We start from the raw sequence: 16,792 nt of genomic DNA on the forward strand, positions 1-16,792 counted from the left end.
AACAGTTAATAGCTTTAAAGGCTGAAAAAATGTGTAGCTGGATGCCAACGAGTGAGGCGGGCTTCGTACCCCCCCCAAAAAAAAAAACCCACCCCCGATTGCCCCCTCCCCGCTGAAATACAGATTTCATCGCGAATCTCTTCACTTGGGAGCAGGCAGCGCTGCAATAAAACCACAGCGCTCTGCAGCATGCAGCTCGGATCTTCGCAGCCACCCACCCAATTACAGGCTGCGTCTTGCCAGCAAGAAGCTTGTTGCTTGGTTTCTGGAATATTTTTGTAGCCTTCCTTTCCTCTACATAACTTCAGAGGTTACTTACTCCTTTCCTTTCACTGTTTATTATTTTTTTTTCATGCTGTGAAAAAAAAACTAAACCCAAAAGATGATAATCATTGGCTGGTCTAGGAAGTCTTTACTGAGCTCAAAATGGGATGGATTGATTGATTTATTTAGAAATTGCACTCTGAATAGTTGTCCCTAATCCCTTAATGGCTCTGGGTTTATGTCAGCAATTATAGCAAAGGTTAATCTTTAAATCACCGACGTTTCTTACATTCCTAATCAACTTCATGCTTGCAAAAAGGACCTGTAGATATTCTCAGCTGCTTAATATTAGGCTGGGCTGAGACAGATCAAGGCAAAGCATAACCTTGGTGCATAATAAGTTGACACAGCAGAAAAAAAAATACCTCCCATCTGTTTGTTGTAGTAGCTGTGAGTATGAAAGCTGAATATGAGGGAGAATGAGTGTGGATATAAGCAGCAGGAGAATCTGCTAGAGCTTGAGATCACTCAACTCAGTAGGTGAGGGTTTCTTAAGGGATGGGGGGAGATAAGAATAAAGAGAGAGAGAGAGGTTTGGGATAGGAAAGAATGATTTTCTGGAAAGGCAGTGATGAACTCTGGTAGGATGGCCAAGAAGTCCAGACAGAAAAAAAAGTGAAAGAACCCCAAGTGGCAGAGGCAAACAACATGATGGCTGAGGGGACACTGTGCTCCTAGGGAAGAGGGAGGGAGCAGAGGAAATGATGAGGGTGCCTGCGTGTCTGGGAAGGGATGGCCCTCTGCAAGTGAGTGTGGCTGGGAGCTTGAAAGGACAGGGAGAAAGAGGGAGAGACTGTGGGTATCGTTCTCAAAGCTCTCTGCTCTTGTCCTTGCCACAGAGTCAATACAGGAGCTGAAGGCACTGAGAAATCTCGTTTTCCACGTGTGCCCTGCGGTCCCCTTGCCTTGGCGCTGGCTCTCATCTTCCCTTTCTTTCACCCTATCTCCTCATCCTTTCCTTTTCTCTTCTCTTTCTTGCTCAGTGAAGCTATTTAGTGTTGTATCCTCCTTTCCAGAAGCTGTTTCATCCCTGCTTGCACAGATTTTAGAACTGCTTCCTCCACCCACCCTCAGCCTTGGTTTTTCATCTGTGCTGGTCCTTTAGATTTACCACCTTAAAAAAAAAGGAGAGGCAAAAGCATCCAGTCCCAGCCTGATGTCGTTGTCCTTAGTCCAGTCTTTTCTCTCCTTTTTTTTTTTTGGTCTCCTCTTAATTTCTTTTATCATTATCACTGTTATTATTATAATAGCACTAAAAATAAGCTATCTAATTAAATGCTTCTTCTCATTTTCCACTCTCAATACCAGTGGAGAAGCTGGGGGGAAAGGGGAGGGGTGTTCAGAGTGTCCTTTTTGCTATCAATGCAGAACGAGACACGTACAAGCAACAAATTTAGTCCATCTCAAAAGCAAATGAGGGGCTTTTTATCAGCACCAAAGAAAATGAACAAATGGGCTCTTTTCAAGTGCCCCCTCAATGCCTTAGCCATAAAAACATACAGCATATATTAAAGCATACAAAAATATCCTTAGGTATCATTAATGCTCTCTCTCTCTGGCACACGAATGCAAGGCAGTTATGAACCAGGCATGGATCTGCATCTTCAGGCTGGTACAGAGCATCTAGCAGCGCTCAGGCAGTGTGGCAATGGAGGGAATCTGCATCTTTAACACAGAATTTCTTTGTACTTTATATATTCAGGCCAGAAACAGAATGTGGTACATGAGCATCGATTCTGTGGTTTCATAGAATTTCTCTAAGTAGTACAGAAAGGAAGGAAAAAGAAGACAGAAAGGAAAAGAATCCATCCCTTATATACATTCAAATCATACACAGCAACAGTTCCTTCATCACTGAGTGCACTGTGAGTGTGTATTGATGTTAGCAGCAAGAAATTGCATATTAGAGATCTCTGACACAGGTAGCGTTAATCATCCTCACAAAAGGTGGTTCTTTTACCTGCCTTTCACCCTGTCTTGTGTGTTAAAAGTCACTTAAATGTGAAGAAAATAATATTCATTACCAAATTAAGGAAGAAAAAAAAAAAAAGGGGGGGGGGGGGGGTGGATTAGTCCTGTCAAAGTGGAGCATTAAAAAGAGAATATTGAAGAGATGTTCCTTCTCTTGATATTCCCCAAGCAGAGCATCTCCTAAGCAACAAACTGTCACAACTAACCCCCCAAAACCCACATATTTTTAGGTGTTTTCCTCCTCCTTCCTTTTGAATTTGGAGCCATTTCAGAGCCCAAAACAAGGGCGTGGGAAGAGAGGCAATGAGATATCTCTGGACAGTCAGTGAACATGAAATTTGGAGGAAAGACTTAGGGAAAATCTGTCCCTGCAGTGGCTATAAATGCAGTTCAGCTGTAATAACTCTCATCTCTACCAATGCAAGCAGCCTGGAGCAGGATGAGGAAGTGGATTTGTGGTAGCTGAATTGAGATTAAATCCATGCCCCTTCATTGCTTTATTACCCACATATTGCTTGTGTAAACTCTCAGGCTAGATGTGGGCGCCCTGCAGAGTGCCTTCGTGCCACATAATGGCAGTGACACCTCCCTTCCCACCAGTAAATACTCAGAGGGTCTCCAGACACTCTCTGGAGATCTTGAGGAGGTTGCCTCCTGCAGATATTGCCCTCAGAAAAGATTTCTGCCTGGAGGTTTGGAAATGTGCAGTTTTCTGAGGTTGGCTGAGTGCTGTGCTCTGTATGGAGGATCAAATCCATCACCCTGCTAAGGGCGGCGAGTCATTGGTGGTCATCACCTCACTTCAGGAGAAATGGCAACAGGCAACACCAAAATCAGCTCTCACTTAGGAAACCACTGCACCTTTAAAGAAAAATGTTCTGTTCAAGCTTGCTGGAGCTGTCAGTGCAAGATGCATGAAGCACAGAGGTGGATAAATTCCACGGGCAGAATTGCTCACATCTATGCAAACGTTGCTGGAGGTTGCTAACACCAATAAACAGCAGGAATCCTTCCAGAGGGGTGCAAGTCGCTGGTGTGCCTCACATACAGCCCAGAAAGATGCTAAAAATACATTGCAACCCAACTGCTGGGATGATTGTTTGTCAATAGCAGTCTGGCTTCAGATGGAGAGGGCAAAACCATGGCTGCACTAATCCGTTCCCTTAGAGCAACGGGGAGGGGGGGGGGCACTACAGAAATAAAGTCAGTCATAGATTTTATTATTAGCATTATTATTATTTACCAGAAGCAGACAGGAATTTAACAGTCTGGGTTGGTTTTTTGGAAGCTTGCTGACATCTGGCTGTAATTAATCCTTCAGGGCTGCGTGTTGATTTGAGGAACACCCAACGTAGTCCAAAGTCAGAGCCCATGCTCCACGCTTTAATCCCCTCGTTTGAGTCCAGAGAACAGTTTAATGGGGGAAAACCACATCCAGGCTGGCCTTCAGTTAGCATGGCAGAAAGTATTTTCTCTTAGAACAGGCACCCAAGGAGACAAAGAGGCTGTGGACCTACTGCTAGGTTCCTCCGTGGGCACTCAAACGCTCAGGTCGCTTGGGAGTTTTGTGGGTTTGAGGCACAGACAGAGACATGTGTGTTTGCTTAAAAGCCTGCTTTGTGCAGTCCTAGCTTGTTGCAAAACTGTGGCTGAGTTTTCAGTGGCTTTAGTAAAAGGGGAAAAAAAATAACCCCAACAAACCAACAAAACCAGCTGATTTAATTTTCATTTTCTATGCAAAATCATCTCAGCGCTTTCACAGATTGCATTGTTGCCTCACTAAATAACCATTTTGATTAAGAGGCTGTTGTCATCTTTAATATTAAACAGGATGAGATGTACCAAATAGAGGAAAAATAAGTTCTGACCTTTGCAAAATAGTGTCAGGCAGACCAAAATACAAAATTCACTCCTTGCATTCAAAATGAATAGCTAAAACCTGCCGTGCAGGGAAGGAAATGGTTTGTTCTCTGCCTGTTTTCTGCTGTGTGAGCCTGCTTTAGAGTAGGTGGCACTTGGATGCTGTAAGAAAAAGCCCTTGTGGTGAATTGAAATATGTGTTAGGTTTGAGAGGTTTTTTGCCTCTGCTGGTGGTAACCTAAGGCTAGAGAAGCAAGTCCAAAGCACAGGCATGTTTCCCAATTCATTACCTGTAACATTTCATTACCATCTAATGCCAGCTGAAGGAAATGGTGAGATGCTCTGCCTGATGTTGTAATGCTACCTCATCTTCACTGGCGTGAGAGGAGTTCTTGGAGAAGATCAAGCAAGTAGGTTGCTCACATACTGGAATGAAACCTCCAATGTACAAGGCAAGGAAGCCTTTCTTTAAGGGCAGTCCAGCAGAGCAGCTGTGTGAGCTTACATTATTAAACGGCTGCCTGTAGCCAGCAGTTCCACTGATCAGTGCTTAGTAAGGAGGGCTCCTCTGCTCTCAGCCTCTGCAGAGGTTTCAGGGTTGCTAGTGAAGGCTGCTGGTGAAAATGAAGGGCACGAGACAGGCCCTGCTAGACTCTGGGACCCAGAAGTACTCTCTAATAACTCTGTGTCTTGCTCTGCCAGTATCACAGCTGAGGTTTTACTCTTGAGGGACACCCAAGTTTCACCACTGAGAACCAGACAGCTTTTGCCCTTCTCCATTCACTGTGGCACCAGAGTGCACAGAGAAAGGGTTTCTCTGCTCTGGGCATATCTGAAAGCAAGCAGAAAAGTGGGCAAATCTAGTCAAAAGCCCCTACCTCTAGAGGGCTTCATCTTTCTTTCCTAAATTATTTTTAATGTTAAAGACATTTTGGCAGTGTTTGGGGTTTGTTACTTGTTCGCTTTCCTTTTCAGGGCAGACTTTGCCATAGGATCAATTTGGCTACAAAACACTTTTAGGGCCAATGATGCAGTTCGTATGGATCTCACAGCAGCTACCAAGCGAGCTGTACTCAGACATCCTCAGACACCCTGTCCCAGGGACACTGTCAAAACTTTGAACCTTTCTGAGGGGCACAAGCTCCTTGTACTGACATCCACTTACAGGCAGCACATCAACAACAACAACAGCAACCAAAAAAAAAATGTCTATTTCCAGTGCCATGCTTCGTATCTTCAGCCCCATGACTGGCGTGAGAACGTGTAGTAGTTACAATGTGAAGCCATCTGGTTGAGTTAAAAGCTTAACCTTTCTTATTTTACAGGGCTTCTTTGCTCCTAGGCTTTCATTTCAACACTCAATACGAAGAGGAGAAGGGAGGGGGGGGTTGGGAAAATCAAGTGAAATGAACTAAACGAAAAGGGAGAGGTGAAACTGTTGCATTTTGTGTACAGGGAACAGTTCAGGTAACGTACACCAGTCTGTAAAAACTGTAAATGCTATTTTTTTTTTGTTGGTTTTATTATTATTTTAAACAGTTTTCTTAGTTTACAAAAGGTCAATAATTGGTAGCTTTTTTTTTTTCCTTTTTCTTTTTTTTTTTTATCCTTTTGTTTTGATTTGTTTTACACTCTCGAGATTCCTGAATATTGACAGATCTTCGAAGGGAGTATTAGCAGATGAAATCTTAAGATTGACTGTCCTGAAGGTTTTTTAAGACACGATAAAGCTAAAATATCAAGTCTTTTGGACAGTCCCTCTTAACAATTTCGGCAGAGGAGCGTGTCAGAAACCACCAGCAATGCCCAGCAACACCACCCCCTCCCTCCCTCCCAACCTCCCCTCCCCGTGCCACTGTCTGCCTGCACGCTGATATTTGGTTGCACACTGTTTAAATCCCCGAGGAAAATCACACCTCGCATTCCCTCGCTGGCTGCTGGTGACAGGAACAAGATCCATACTCATTAATGATCACCAGGGCTCCCTCAATGTGGTTGGGTTTGTAATCAACATAATACTCCTGGGCTGACATGGCAGCCATTTGATGCATGGTCTGTTTCTGCTTCTGCTTTCGGCGCTGTGTTACAAAGCACTGTCTTAGATGCCTCAAGCTGGCTGGAAAGCACTTCCAGGAGACATACAACACTAAAACCACGATGAGGAAGGAAAAAATGAGTGCCATGGTCCCCGTCACCACCTTGTGAATCTGAACGGCGTTCTCCGAGTTCTCGCCCGGCATGGTGACGGTTATGGCATAGGTGGTGGGGTCGCCGTCGCCGTCCTGCACGTCGTAGGTGGCGGTGGCAGAGCCGTAGCTGAAGGTCTGCTCGCTGTTATTCGTTACTGGGGAGAAGGTGTTGGCGCTGGTGGGGTCCACCTCGTCCTCGCACAAGTGAAAGGCGTACACCGCGTCCAACACGTCCTCGCCCTGCGCGTACTCGGGGGTGGCACAGAGCAGGTTGCTGTCGTAGCGCCCCTTGAAGTTGCTCAGCCAGGAGGCCAGGGCGCAGACGTTGCGGCTGCAGTCCCAGGCGTTGGCAGAGAGGCTGATGCTCGTGAGGGACTTCCAGGAGTCCAGGACTCGGGAGTCGATGTAGGTCAGGCGGTTGGAATCCAGCTGCAGGGACTTGAGGTGAGGTACGCTTTCGAAGACGTGAGGTTCGATGTACTCGATTTCGTTGCCGGAGAGATCCATTTTCTCGAGTTGCCATATCCAGTCCAAAGTGTTTACCACGATGGTAACTTTATTCCTTCGCAAGCAGAGGGAGTGCAGGGAGATGAGCCTGGGAAAATGGGCTAAATTCACCTTCACCAAGTCATTGTGCTCGAGGTGCAGCTCAGTGAGTTTGAACAAGCCCGCAAAAGAGTTTCGAGCCAGGCTCTTTAACTGATTGTATCCTATGTCTAGAAACTTGAGGCTGCGGCAGTCCTGGAAGATTCTCACGGGCACAAACTTGATGGCGTTCGACCGCATGTGCAAAGTTGTCAGTTTCCTCAGCCCGTGGAACAGGTCAGGCTCCAGAGACTGCAGGTTGTTGTACGATAAATCCACACTGCGCAGGTTGGGCATGGGTCGGAAAGTGGTGTTGGGCAGTTGGGTGATTTTGTTGGAACTCAGGGTGAGCTCTTTAACTCGCCGCAGTTTTTGAAAGGCATTCCCCTCCACTGAGCAAATGTGATTGTGATCCAGATAGAGCCACGTGAGCTGCATTAACCCTGTGAACTGTCCATCATGCAGCTCTGAAAGGCTGTTGTACCGCAGAGACAAGCCCATCATGCCCGACAGGTTGTGAGGCATCTCTGTGAGATTCAGTGATTCACAGTACAAAAGCCTGCCCTCGCAGCGGCAGAGCTGTGGACACCCACTACTCACGGCTGGAAGCATTTTAGAGCAGATACCCAGCGTACACAAAATCAACCCCGGGGGCTTCCTCAGCAGCCAGTTTAAACAGAGACCGATAAGAAGGAAATCCATTAGCAAGAATATTTCCAAATTTGCTTGAGAATGTCCATTGAACCTTTGCAAATTCTACATCATATTTTTTATTGGGAGGGTGGAGGGTGGGGGGTGGGGGGGGGAAGTGGAAAAAAAATCAAACCAAAACCAAACCAAAACCCCCCCAAGCAACCAAAAAAAAAACCAAAACCAACCCCCCCAAACCCAACCGAAACCCAATGACCGAGCAAACCAATGCAACAAAGGCAGAAAACCAAAGCAAAGCAGCAAAACAGAACAAACACAGAGGCAAATATTTCACTTTACAGCATGCAGGAGCTGTGCAGCATTAAAGTTCACAGACATTCAAAGGTAAAACGACAGTGATTTTGTTCATGTTAAATGAATGCTGCAGCAAAGGAGGAAAAAAAAGAGAGAGAGAGAGAAAAAGAGAGAGAGAGAGAGAGAGGAGGAAAAAAAAAATCTTTCTTCATGAAAGAATTTAATTAAAAAGTGTCTTACCCACCCTTTTCCAGAGAGTGACAACCTCCATTCAGTTGCTTCCTTTGTGTTTGGACTAATTATATGCAGAGCTAAAAAAGACCCCTCTGTGCTACAAATTCAGTCCATTTCAATGTTGTGCGAGGCTGGCAAGCTCACAATGTCTCACTTCGCTTCTGCTCAAAGAGCCAAAGGCTTGTCCAGCTAGCTTTTGAGCTGACTCCTAGGACCTGCAAGTTTCAGAACTATGTACATGAGCTTGATCTTCTCCTTCTCCCTCTGTCCTTTTTCTCTGCAGTTAACACTGTGGCGTGAAAAAAACTCCAAACTCTTTACTAACGACTCCACAGGATTTGTCAATCTGTTTAATGTCCGTCATTTGCAACGACCATTGACCGGCACACCCTTTACTCCACGCAAAGATTACCATTCATTCACTGACCGGCTAAGGGTAGCTTTATTTCCCATTCTTTGTTCGCTTTGCTTGTTAGGTGATGCTTAGAGCAGAGAGAGACAGCAAGAATCCCTTCCCTTCAGCTGAGCAGTGTGTTGCTAGAGCATGCAGAGGCACCTAGTGTTCACTGAGTGTCGTAAGCTGCTCAGGATTGTACGCCTGCACTGTGCATCTCAGACATGGGCAGATTGAAAAGGGGTGGGCATAAAACCAACATTGGAGCGAGCTGGGAAAGTAATAGATAGATGCTCTCTGATGAAATGGAAAATACTTTCAGCCCATCTCGCCATTTCTCAAGCGGGCACGCAGGCACGGCGAGAGCAGTGCTGAGGAGCGAGCTTGGCCATTAGGATCCTTGATTTTTAAGGCTTATGATCATTTGGTTTCTTCTCTTTTGCTTTTGTTCTGAAGTCTGAACCTATAAACTAGTAGCCGGGAGAGGGGCCAGCCTCGGTGTCTTGGTTCGGAGAGGCGTCTGTAACCCGGGATCTTTGGATCGCTTCTGCTCTCTAATTCCGATGATGAGATTTGCTTTGCGGAGTCTTGGGGAGGGGGAGTCTGCGTGTGTCTGTGGGGTGTGTGTATGTGTGTGTGGGGGGGGGGGGTGGGGGAATGTGTTTTTCTTCTGACATTATCTAAACAGAGCATGATTTGGAATTCTGTGCCTTCTTTCTCATAGAAATGCAGGCTGGGGCTCTGCAAATAGGAATGTCTGCTTTCATAGAAGCTTTAATTACATTTGGTCTGTTTCCATCCTGCATATTTGGTGTGTGTTCAGCACAGGCTTGGCTTGGCTTGGCTATTTATTCCCCCCCCTTTCTTCCCTTGCAGCTTACGCTACAGCACACACACAACTGGAATTCTTGCAGCATACAGATTACTGTGCTTTGGAATTAAGATCAATCTATAGGTTACTCTGATCATGGCAGCAGCACGCAAAAAGGGGGGTGGGGGGGGTGTGGGGAGGGGAATAAAAGGAAGGAGGAGAGGTAGGGGTGGTGTTTAAAGCCTGGTTAGTTAATAAGTTCTTGCAGATTGTGCTGGGTTTTGTTCTGTGCACCAAAAAATGAAACAAAAAAAAACTCCTTGCCTGGTAATTTGCAGCCCTCGTTACCGCTGGGAAGTGCATTGACAGTGAACTCGCTCCCTCTCTCTGTCATTTTTTCTTCCTGACTGGAAAAGATAGGTTGCTTCTGTCAGGAAAACACTGGCCATCTTTTCCCGTTAGGAAAGAGAGGCTCAAGCCTGTGTGCTGGTGGAGGAGATCTGAGCTGACAGCTCACGATTCCACATGAAGAAGTTTCCCAGGGAAATGCAAGTATTGCAGGAGATGCTGCTGGTTTTCAGCCAGCCTCGCTCATGGAACGCTGAAGGCAGGGCAAAACTGTTCTATTTACTTTCTTTTATTTTCCACAACCACATTATTTTTGTTAAATGAAAATGCCACCACCACCACCCCCCCTCCTTCATAAAAAAAAAGAAATCAATCTTCATTTTGAAGTGTCTGCTTGCAGAGCTGGGGAATCCTGGAGCTGGTGGTTGTCCCCGAGCGTGGCTGGCTGCTGCGAGTGTCTGCTGGTAGCGATCGAGGGATGCAGGGATTTGATGCAGTGCAAGTTGTGGTACAGAAGTCCTGCAAAACTTGAGCCTCTCGTGCGTGAAAACGCACAACAGGGGATTCATTACAAATGTATTTGCCAAGAACCAAGTCCTAAATAAATTACAGATGTTAAAACACTTTGTGGGTTCAAAACCTGGCAATCAATGTGCTTTTGTGCTCCCGGTTCGGTTATGTTTTTGCAGCTATTCACAGCCCTTGCGTTTTCAGTGGTCTCCAAAGCAAAACTGTGATGCTTTCGTAGTATATGAACCTCTCCCATGATTTGGAATGCAGGCAGGAAAGCTGAATGTGTGCTTCCTCTCCCCAAACCGTGCTGGTTTATTCAAAGGAGGCTGTTTATGCCAGTGTCCACTGGTTGCAGCACACCTTAATTCTGTGTTTTTTTCAGTAAGGAAAGTAGAGACAACCAGGAGGAAGAGCATTCAAGCAGAAGAGACTGAAAAAAAAAACCTAAAAGCCAACAAAACTTATCAAAAAATATATTCCAGATTGAATTTCTGAATATTTTATGCACTTAGCGGGGGGGGGGGGAGAATTAAAAACATTGATTTGAACTTTACAGATACTGGGGGAAAAAAAGCTTCAAAGCAATAAGGCTGTGTCCTTTAAAAGACTGCAGCCCTACAAGCCTTTATGGAGGAGGTCTTAATGCCTTCTTCTGTAGAGCAATTTGAGAGATCTGCAGCAGTGGCCCTAAAAATTGTAAGGATATCTTCAGGGGAAACTGCCATTTTCTGCAATTCAGATGATAGTGATCACTTGGTTACCATCTAAATGCTATGTAGAACGTGAAGAATTCCTCTAGTAGAGGTGAAACTCCTTGATGCATCACTGTGAAGAGCTGAACGCTGTTTTTCCTCTGCTGCTTCTTGCTATCACCTGCCGTGCAGCTGGCATCCTAACCAATCTACCGTTGCCACACTGGAATATAATCTATTAGCATTTGATTTCCAGAGGTAGAAATTAGAGCAGACAGCAGCAAACCCATATAGCATGAGCTGGAAGACTGACAACTGGTGTGAGGGATGCAGAATTAATGGCCCTGAGCACACAGTCTCTCAGCTCTGCCAGAGATCTACTGCATGACAGACTCTGGGTTTTTTTTCTCTCCAAAACTTGTTTGTGAAGAGGAATGCAGGTAGTTCTATAAATGAAAGACCTCAATGCATGTTTGAGGCTGCAATGTTGAGGCAGAGCATTGACCAAATTCAAGAGCTGTGGACCCAGCTAGACAAACTTGGCTGGTTCCGTTTTGTCTTGGGTCAGTTTGCTTTCCTTCGATATTGTTGCGGTGTACTTCTTCGGCAGTCAAACCAGGCATCCACTTTTGGACATGATTGTAATGCAGAGGGCTTAATTTCCACTCTCTGAGCTGTTATCACAGCCAAACTGTTAAATTTGCACATTTTTTTTCCCCCTGAAGTTTCAAAGCCTCTGGCAAATCTCTATAAATTAGCGCATTTAAACGAGCTTTATTAAATGTGCTATTATCAAACATTGTGCAAAGCACCAACCAAGCTTGCGTGTGTGTTGGAGGGAGACTGATGAAATCAGGGGAAAGTAGGTTACAGAAGAGCAACGTGAGTGAAGTTTTACCAAGTTTAGCTGGGAATTGAATTCTTGGAGTCATGACAAGTGGAGTTGACTGGCAGCACCCTGCAGTGATTGTCAGAGCTGTTCGGATTGAGAAGGCAAAGCATTTTGCAACCTGTTTGTGCATTTTTAATGTTAATCGTAGAATCAAGCAGGTTGGGAGAGAGCTCCAAGATCATCCAGCCCAACCTAGCACCCAGCCCTATCCAGCCAACCAGACCATGGCACCAAGTGCCCCAGCCAGGCTTTTCAGGCATGGCAACTCCACCACCTCCCTGGGCAGCCCATTCCAATGCCAATCACTCTCTCTGCCAGGAACTTCCTAACAACATCCAGCCTAGACCTCCCCTGGCACAACTTGAGGCTACGTCCTCTTCTTCTGTTGCTGCTTGCCTGGCAGAAGAGCCCAACCCCCACCTGGCTACAGCCTCCCTTCAGGCAGCTGCAGACAGCAATGAGCTCTGCCCTGAGCCTCCTCTTCTGCAGGCTGCACACCCCCCAGCTCCCTCAGCCTCTCCTCACAGGGTTTGTGTTCCAGGCCCTTCACCAGCCTTGTTGCCCTAATGTCATATAGTTAATCAGCCTCAAAATCATTTTGTTCTTACCAGTTCCTTGCATTGACTGGCATTGATCTCTGTGCCTGCATATTTAACCTATGCCATCCAGTTGGGGTTGGGACAGAGAGAACAAGATCAGGCTCTGACCACTCATTTCTAACCATGCCTGTATTCATCTCTTAATTAATTAACCAGCAAAATGCAGTAAGACAAAACAGTCCATTAAAGATTGAGTATTTTGTCTTCTTTCTGGTATTTTCTGTGTGGTTTCTATCAGTATAATAAAATGTGGGGCTTTTTAGGGGTGATTTTAATTTCCTTTCCTGAATGGACAGACTCAAAGCTTGATCTTACCTGGTAGTCTTTAATTTTCAAGTGCGCTGAACCATGGCATTTTGTATAAAGGAAACATTTAAAAGCAGCAAAGGGCAGGGGAAAAAAAAAAAAGATGTGGCTTGAAGTAAAGCAAATTAAAACTCTTCTTTCTCTAGCATTTATATCTCAGTCATCCTTGGCATTTGGCCAGCTGGTCCTTCTATACAGGATTTGGGGCTTCATCTGATAAGGAGTCCATCATCTATGTCAGATGTCTCTTTCGGCGCACATAAAAACGCATCACGTTAGCAAAGTCTTCTGGAGATTCAAGATGTCAAGGCAATCATGATTCCTACCATGAAATGACTGCAGTGCAGAACAGGCACATTGGATTTGTTACTGCTTTTTAAATAATAGATATTCTTATGCAAATCATATTGCTGGGTTTGACGAGGCCATAAACACTTTTCTCCCTCGTGGCAGTCGCTCCACTCCCATCGTCAGCCGTGTTCAGCAGCAGGTGGTTATGTACTCTCATGAGCCAGCAGTGTGCCCAGGTGGCCAAGAGAGCCAGTGGCATCCTGGCCTGCATCAGGAATGGTGTGGCCAGCAGGAGCAGGGAGGTCATTCTGCCCCTGTACTCTGCACTGGTTAGACCACACCTTGAGTGCTGTGTTCAGTTCTGGGCCCCCCAGTTCAGGAGGGACATTGAGATGCTTGAGCGTGTCCAGAGAAGGGCAACGAGGCTGGGGAGAGGCCTTGAGCACAGCCCTACGAGGAGAGGCTGAGGGAGCTGGGATTGGTTAGCCTGGAGAAGAGGAGGCTCAGGGGAGACCTTATTGCTGTCTTCCACAGGGTTGGACTTGATGATCTGTGAGGTCTCTTCCAACCCTGATGATACTGTGATACTGTGATACTGTGAACTACCTGAGGGGAGGTTGTGGCCAGGAGGAGGTTGCTCTCTTCTCTCAGGTGGCCAGCACCAGAAGGAGAGGACACAGCCTCAGGCTGTGCCAGGGGAGATTTAGGCTGGAGGTGAGGAGAAAGTTCTTCCCTGAGAGAGTCATTGGACACTGGAATGGGCTGCCCAGGGAGGTGGTGGAGTCGCCGTCCCTGGAGCTGTTCAAGGCAGGACTGGACGTGGCACTTGGTGCCATGGTCTGGCCTTGAGCTCTGTGGTAAAGGGTTGGACTTGATGATCTGTGAGGTCTCTTCCAACCTTGGTGATACTGTGATACTGTGACATGAGTGGGGAATTGGCAATGTGGTGTGGGAATGGCAAGTTTTAGGTGAATCTGTCAGTGTCTTCTGCATTCATTACTGGTAGACTGCTTGGATAAGCTGCAGGGTTACTGACTCCTTTAACTAGCTGTGAAATAACATTACCTGTGGATCTCTGGACGTGTTCTCAGAACTCTGGACAGTGTTACTGGTTCTGAATGTCCAGGTGTAATGGGAAAACTAAACCAATCATTTTTGGATAGTTCCTTGGAAATTAAGCAAGGCATTGCTGAAGATCACAGAATCACAGAACCTTCGAGGTTGGAAGGGACCTCCAGAGATTGAGTCCAACCTCCCTGCCAAGGCAGGATCACCCTGGGTAGTCTGCACAGGAATGCATCCAGGTGGGTTTCAGAGTCTCCAGAGGAGATTCTACAACCTCTCTCCAGGGCTCTGTCACCCTCACTGTAAAGAAGTTTCTCCTCATGTTGAGTTGAAACCTTCTCTCTTCTGATTTGTAGCTGTTGCTCCTTGGCTTGTTGCTGCTGACCACTGTAAAGATCTTGGCCCCAGACACTTGACCCCCACCCCTCAGATATTTGTACACATTGCTCAGATCTCCTCTCAGTCTTCTCTTCTCCAGACTGAACAGCCTCAGGGCTCTCAGTCTCTCTCCATAGGGGAGATGTCCTCCAGTCATCCTCGTGGCTCTCCACTTGACTCTTTCCATCAGGTCCCTGTCTCTCCTGATCTGGGGAGCCCAAAATTGGACAGTGTTCCAGGCATGGTCTCACCAGGGCAGAGCAGAAAGGGAGAAGAACCTCTCTACACCTGCTGACCACACTTTCCTTGATGCCCCCGAGGATGCCATTGCCTCTCTTGGCCCCAAGGGCACATTGCTGTCCCAAGATCACCTAGCTTCCTGGTTAAGCAGTGACTGGTGTGTTACAGTCTGGTTACTGGGTTGTTTGTGCTCCTGGTTTATAGGGAAATTGGAAATGCAAACCTTGGTTTTCAATTAGCTCTTGCTAATTTGTGTCTTTAAAAGTGTCTTGGGAAGTCTTGAAGGAAGCACAAGAAGAATGCAGCGATCAGCAACTGGAAAGATTTTACTCAGCCATATTTAATGGGCAATCAATTAGTTCCACCTTCAGAAATGCTAAGCTAGACACTCCACAGAAAGGTCCATCTCAAGATCTTCCCAAGCATTTATAGAGGTGCCAGCAAATAAACTGCAATTGTTTTCTGATTAGCTTAAGAGCAAAGAGGACTTCAGCTTATCCATGCACCTGAACACAGCTTCTTGCCATATTCTGCTGTGGGTAGGTCATCTGTAAGGATTATTTTAGAATCAACTTTAGTGCTAAGTGGTCTTTTATTTATGTTGTAAGGCTCTTTTTTAACTGAAAGAGTTCTGTTCTGACGTGGATGTAGCTAACTCAAGATGGCTAATTATGCCATCCACGATGCATCTCCTGTTGGTTGATTGATCTTGGGAGCTCAACTCAGATTCATCAAACCTCTGAGGGGCTGGATGATGGTGCAACCATGAACACAACACAAAGTGACAGAAGAGCAGGCTTCACTAAGACTGAAAAATCTCCTCTCTAGCCAAATTAGGCTTGTTTAGGGTTATCATAGAATCAGCCAGGTTGGAAGAGACCTCCAAGATCATCCAGTCCAACCTAGCACCCAACCCTAGCCAGTCTGCCACGGCACTAAGTGCCTCATCCAGGCTTTGCTTGAACACCTCCAGGCACGGCGACTCCACCACCTCCCTGGGCAGCCCATTCCAATGCCAATCACTCTCTCTGTGAAGAACCCATCATGTGTCCATGATGTCTTTCCACTTTGTGTCCTTCTCCAGAATAAGTTGTGGTGCTCAGAAAGCTGACTGGTCCCACCTGGGGATAAAGCCATAACTATGTCAATAACCTCCTGCTGTAGAGAAGCCCTTTGTGTAATGCTGGGGTAGCCTTCTTGATGCCAAGCAGCTCACTCTTTTCATCAACCACGTAACTTTAGTGGCTCTAAACGCTTCAGACTTTCCAGGTCCTGGAAGAAGAAAGAATTGAGAAGAGTTTATTAAATCAGTTCTTAAAAGCTGGGATGAACAATTAAAAGCTGTTCTTGGCAGGCTCCTGGAAAGTCTTTCTTTACAAATGCTTGAACTGTTCTTGGAAGATTTTCCCAGAGCAAAAAAAATCTGTTCTCAGTCCTAGACAATTGGTCCTTCTTAATCCCTTTCTTTTGCTCCTTTCCAAATGCATTTGAAAGCACAGTTGGAAAAGAGAACAAATCTTACACTGCTGCTTTGTAGATACATTATTGCAAGAAACAGAGGTCGGTGGTAAAGTTGGTGCTGAACTGGTGCTTGGAAATCAAATCAAGACTTTTTTTTTTTGCTGAATTCCCCTTCCATTACAGACTGTGCTGTTTCAGTTGACTCCAAAGGGAGTTTTGCAGGGAGAGCTCTGCTTTTTTGGATAAGGTTACCTGGATATGATGTGGTCTAAAGTGTTGATAGGTCAAAACTCCAACTATGAGAGTTTGGGCTCTTCAATCTGGAGAAGAGAAGGATTCAAGGAGACCTTGTAGTAGCCTTACAGTATCTGAAAGGGGCCTACAGGAAGGCTGGGGAGGGACTATTGACAAGGTCTTGTAATGAAAGGATGAGGGGTAATGGATTTAAACTGGTAGAGGGGAGATTTAGACTGGGTGTTAGGAGGAAGTTCTTTCCAGGGAGGGTGGTGAGACACTGGACTGGATTGCCCAGGGAGGTTGTGGCTGCTCCCTCCCTGAAGGTGTTTAAGGCCAGGTTGGACAACGCCTTGAGCAACCTGTTCTAGTAGGAGGTGTGTCTCCCTATGGCAGGGGGTTGGAGCTGGATGGTCCTGGAGGTTCCTTCCCACCTAGACCATTCTATGATTCTATCATT

At 46.0% G+C, this 16,792-nt stretch overlaps 2 protein-coding genes across 2 annotated transcripts in view; one reads left to right on the top strand and one right to left on the bottom strand.

Annotated features, from left to right (window-relative positions):
* Window positions 1-16,792, top strand: part of LOC135179633 (catenin alpha-2) — an 898,848-nt gene that overhangs the window by 562,938 nt on the left and 319,118 nt on the right. The gene's annotated exons all lie outside the window — the stretch shown is intronic.
* On the bottom strand, window positions 1,717-7,690 carry LRRTM1 (leucine rich repeat transmembrane neuronal 1). Its single transcript, XM_064151674.1, has one exon. The coding sequence runs from the start codon at window positions 7,629-7,631 to the stop codon at window positions 6,066-6,068; it is 1,566 nt and encodes a 521-aa protein (XP_064007744.1). The 5' UTR covers window positions 7,632-7,690; the 3' UTR covers window positions 1,717-6,065.

The sequence above is a fragment of the Pogoniulus pusillus genome, chromosome 11 (assembly GCF_015220805.1).
Source record: "Pogoniulus pusillus isolate bPogPus1 chromosome 11, bPogPus1.pri, whole genome shotgun sequence".
Classification (NCBI taxonomy): Eukaryota; Metazoa; Chordata; class Aves; order Piciformes; family Lybiidae; genus Pogoniulus; species Pogoniulus pusillus.

What these genes read in the sequence shown, in the direction of transcription:
- LRRTM1 (XM_064151674.1), bottom strand. Translation starts at nt 7,631, where the DNA reads ATGGATTTCCTTCTTATCGGTCTCTGTTTAAACTGGCTGCTGAGGAAG.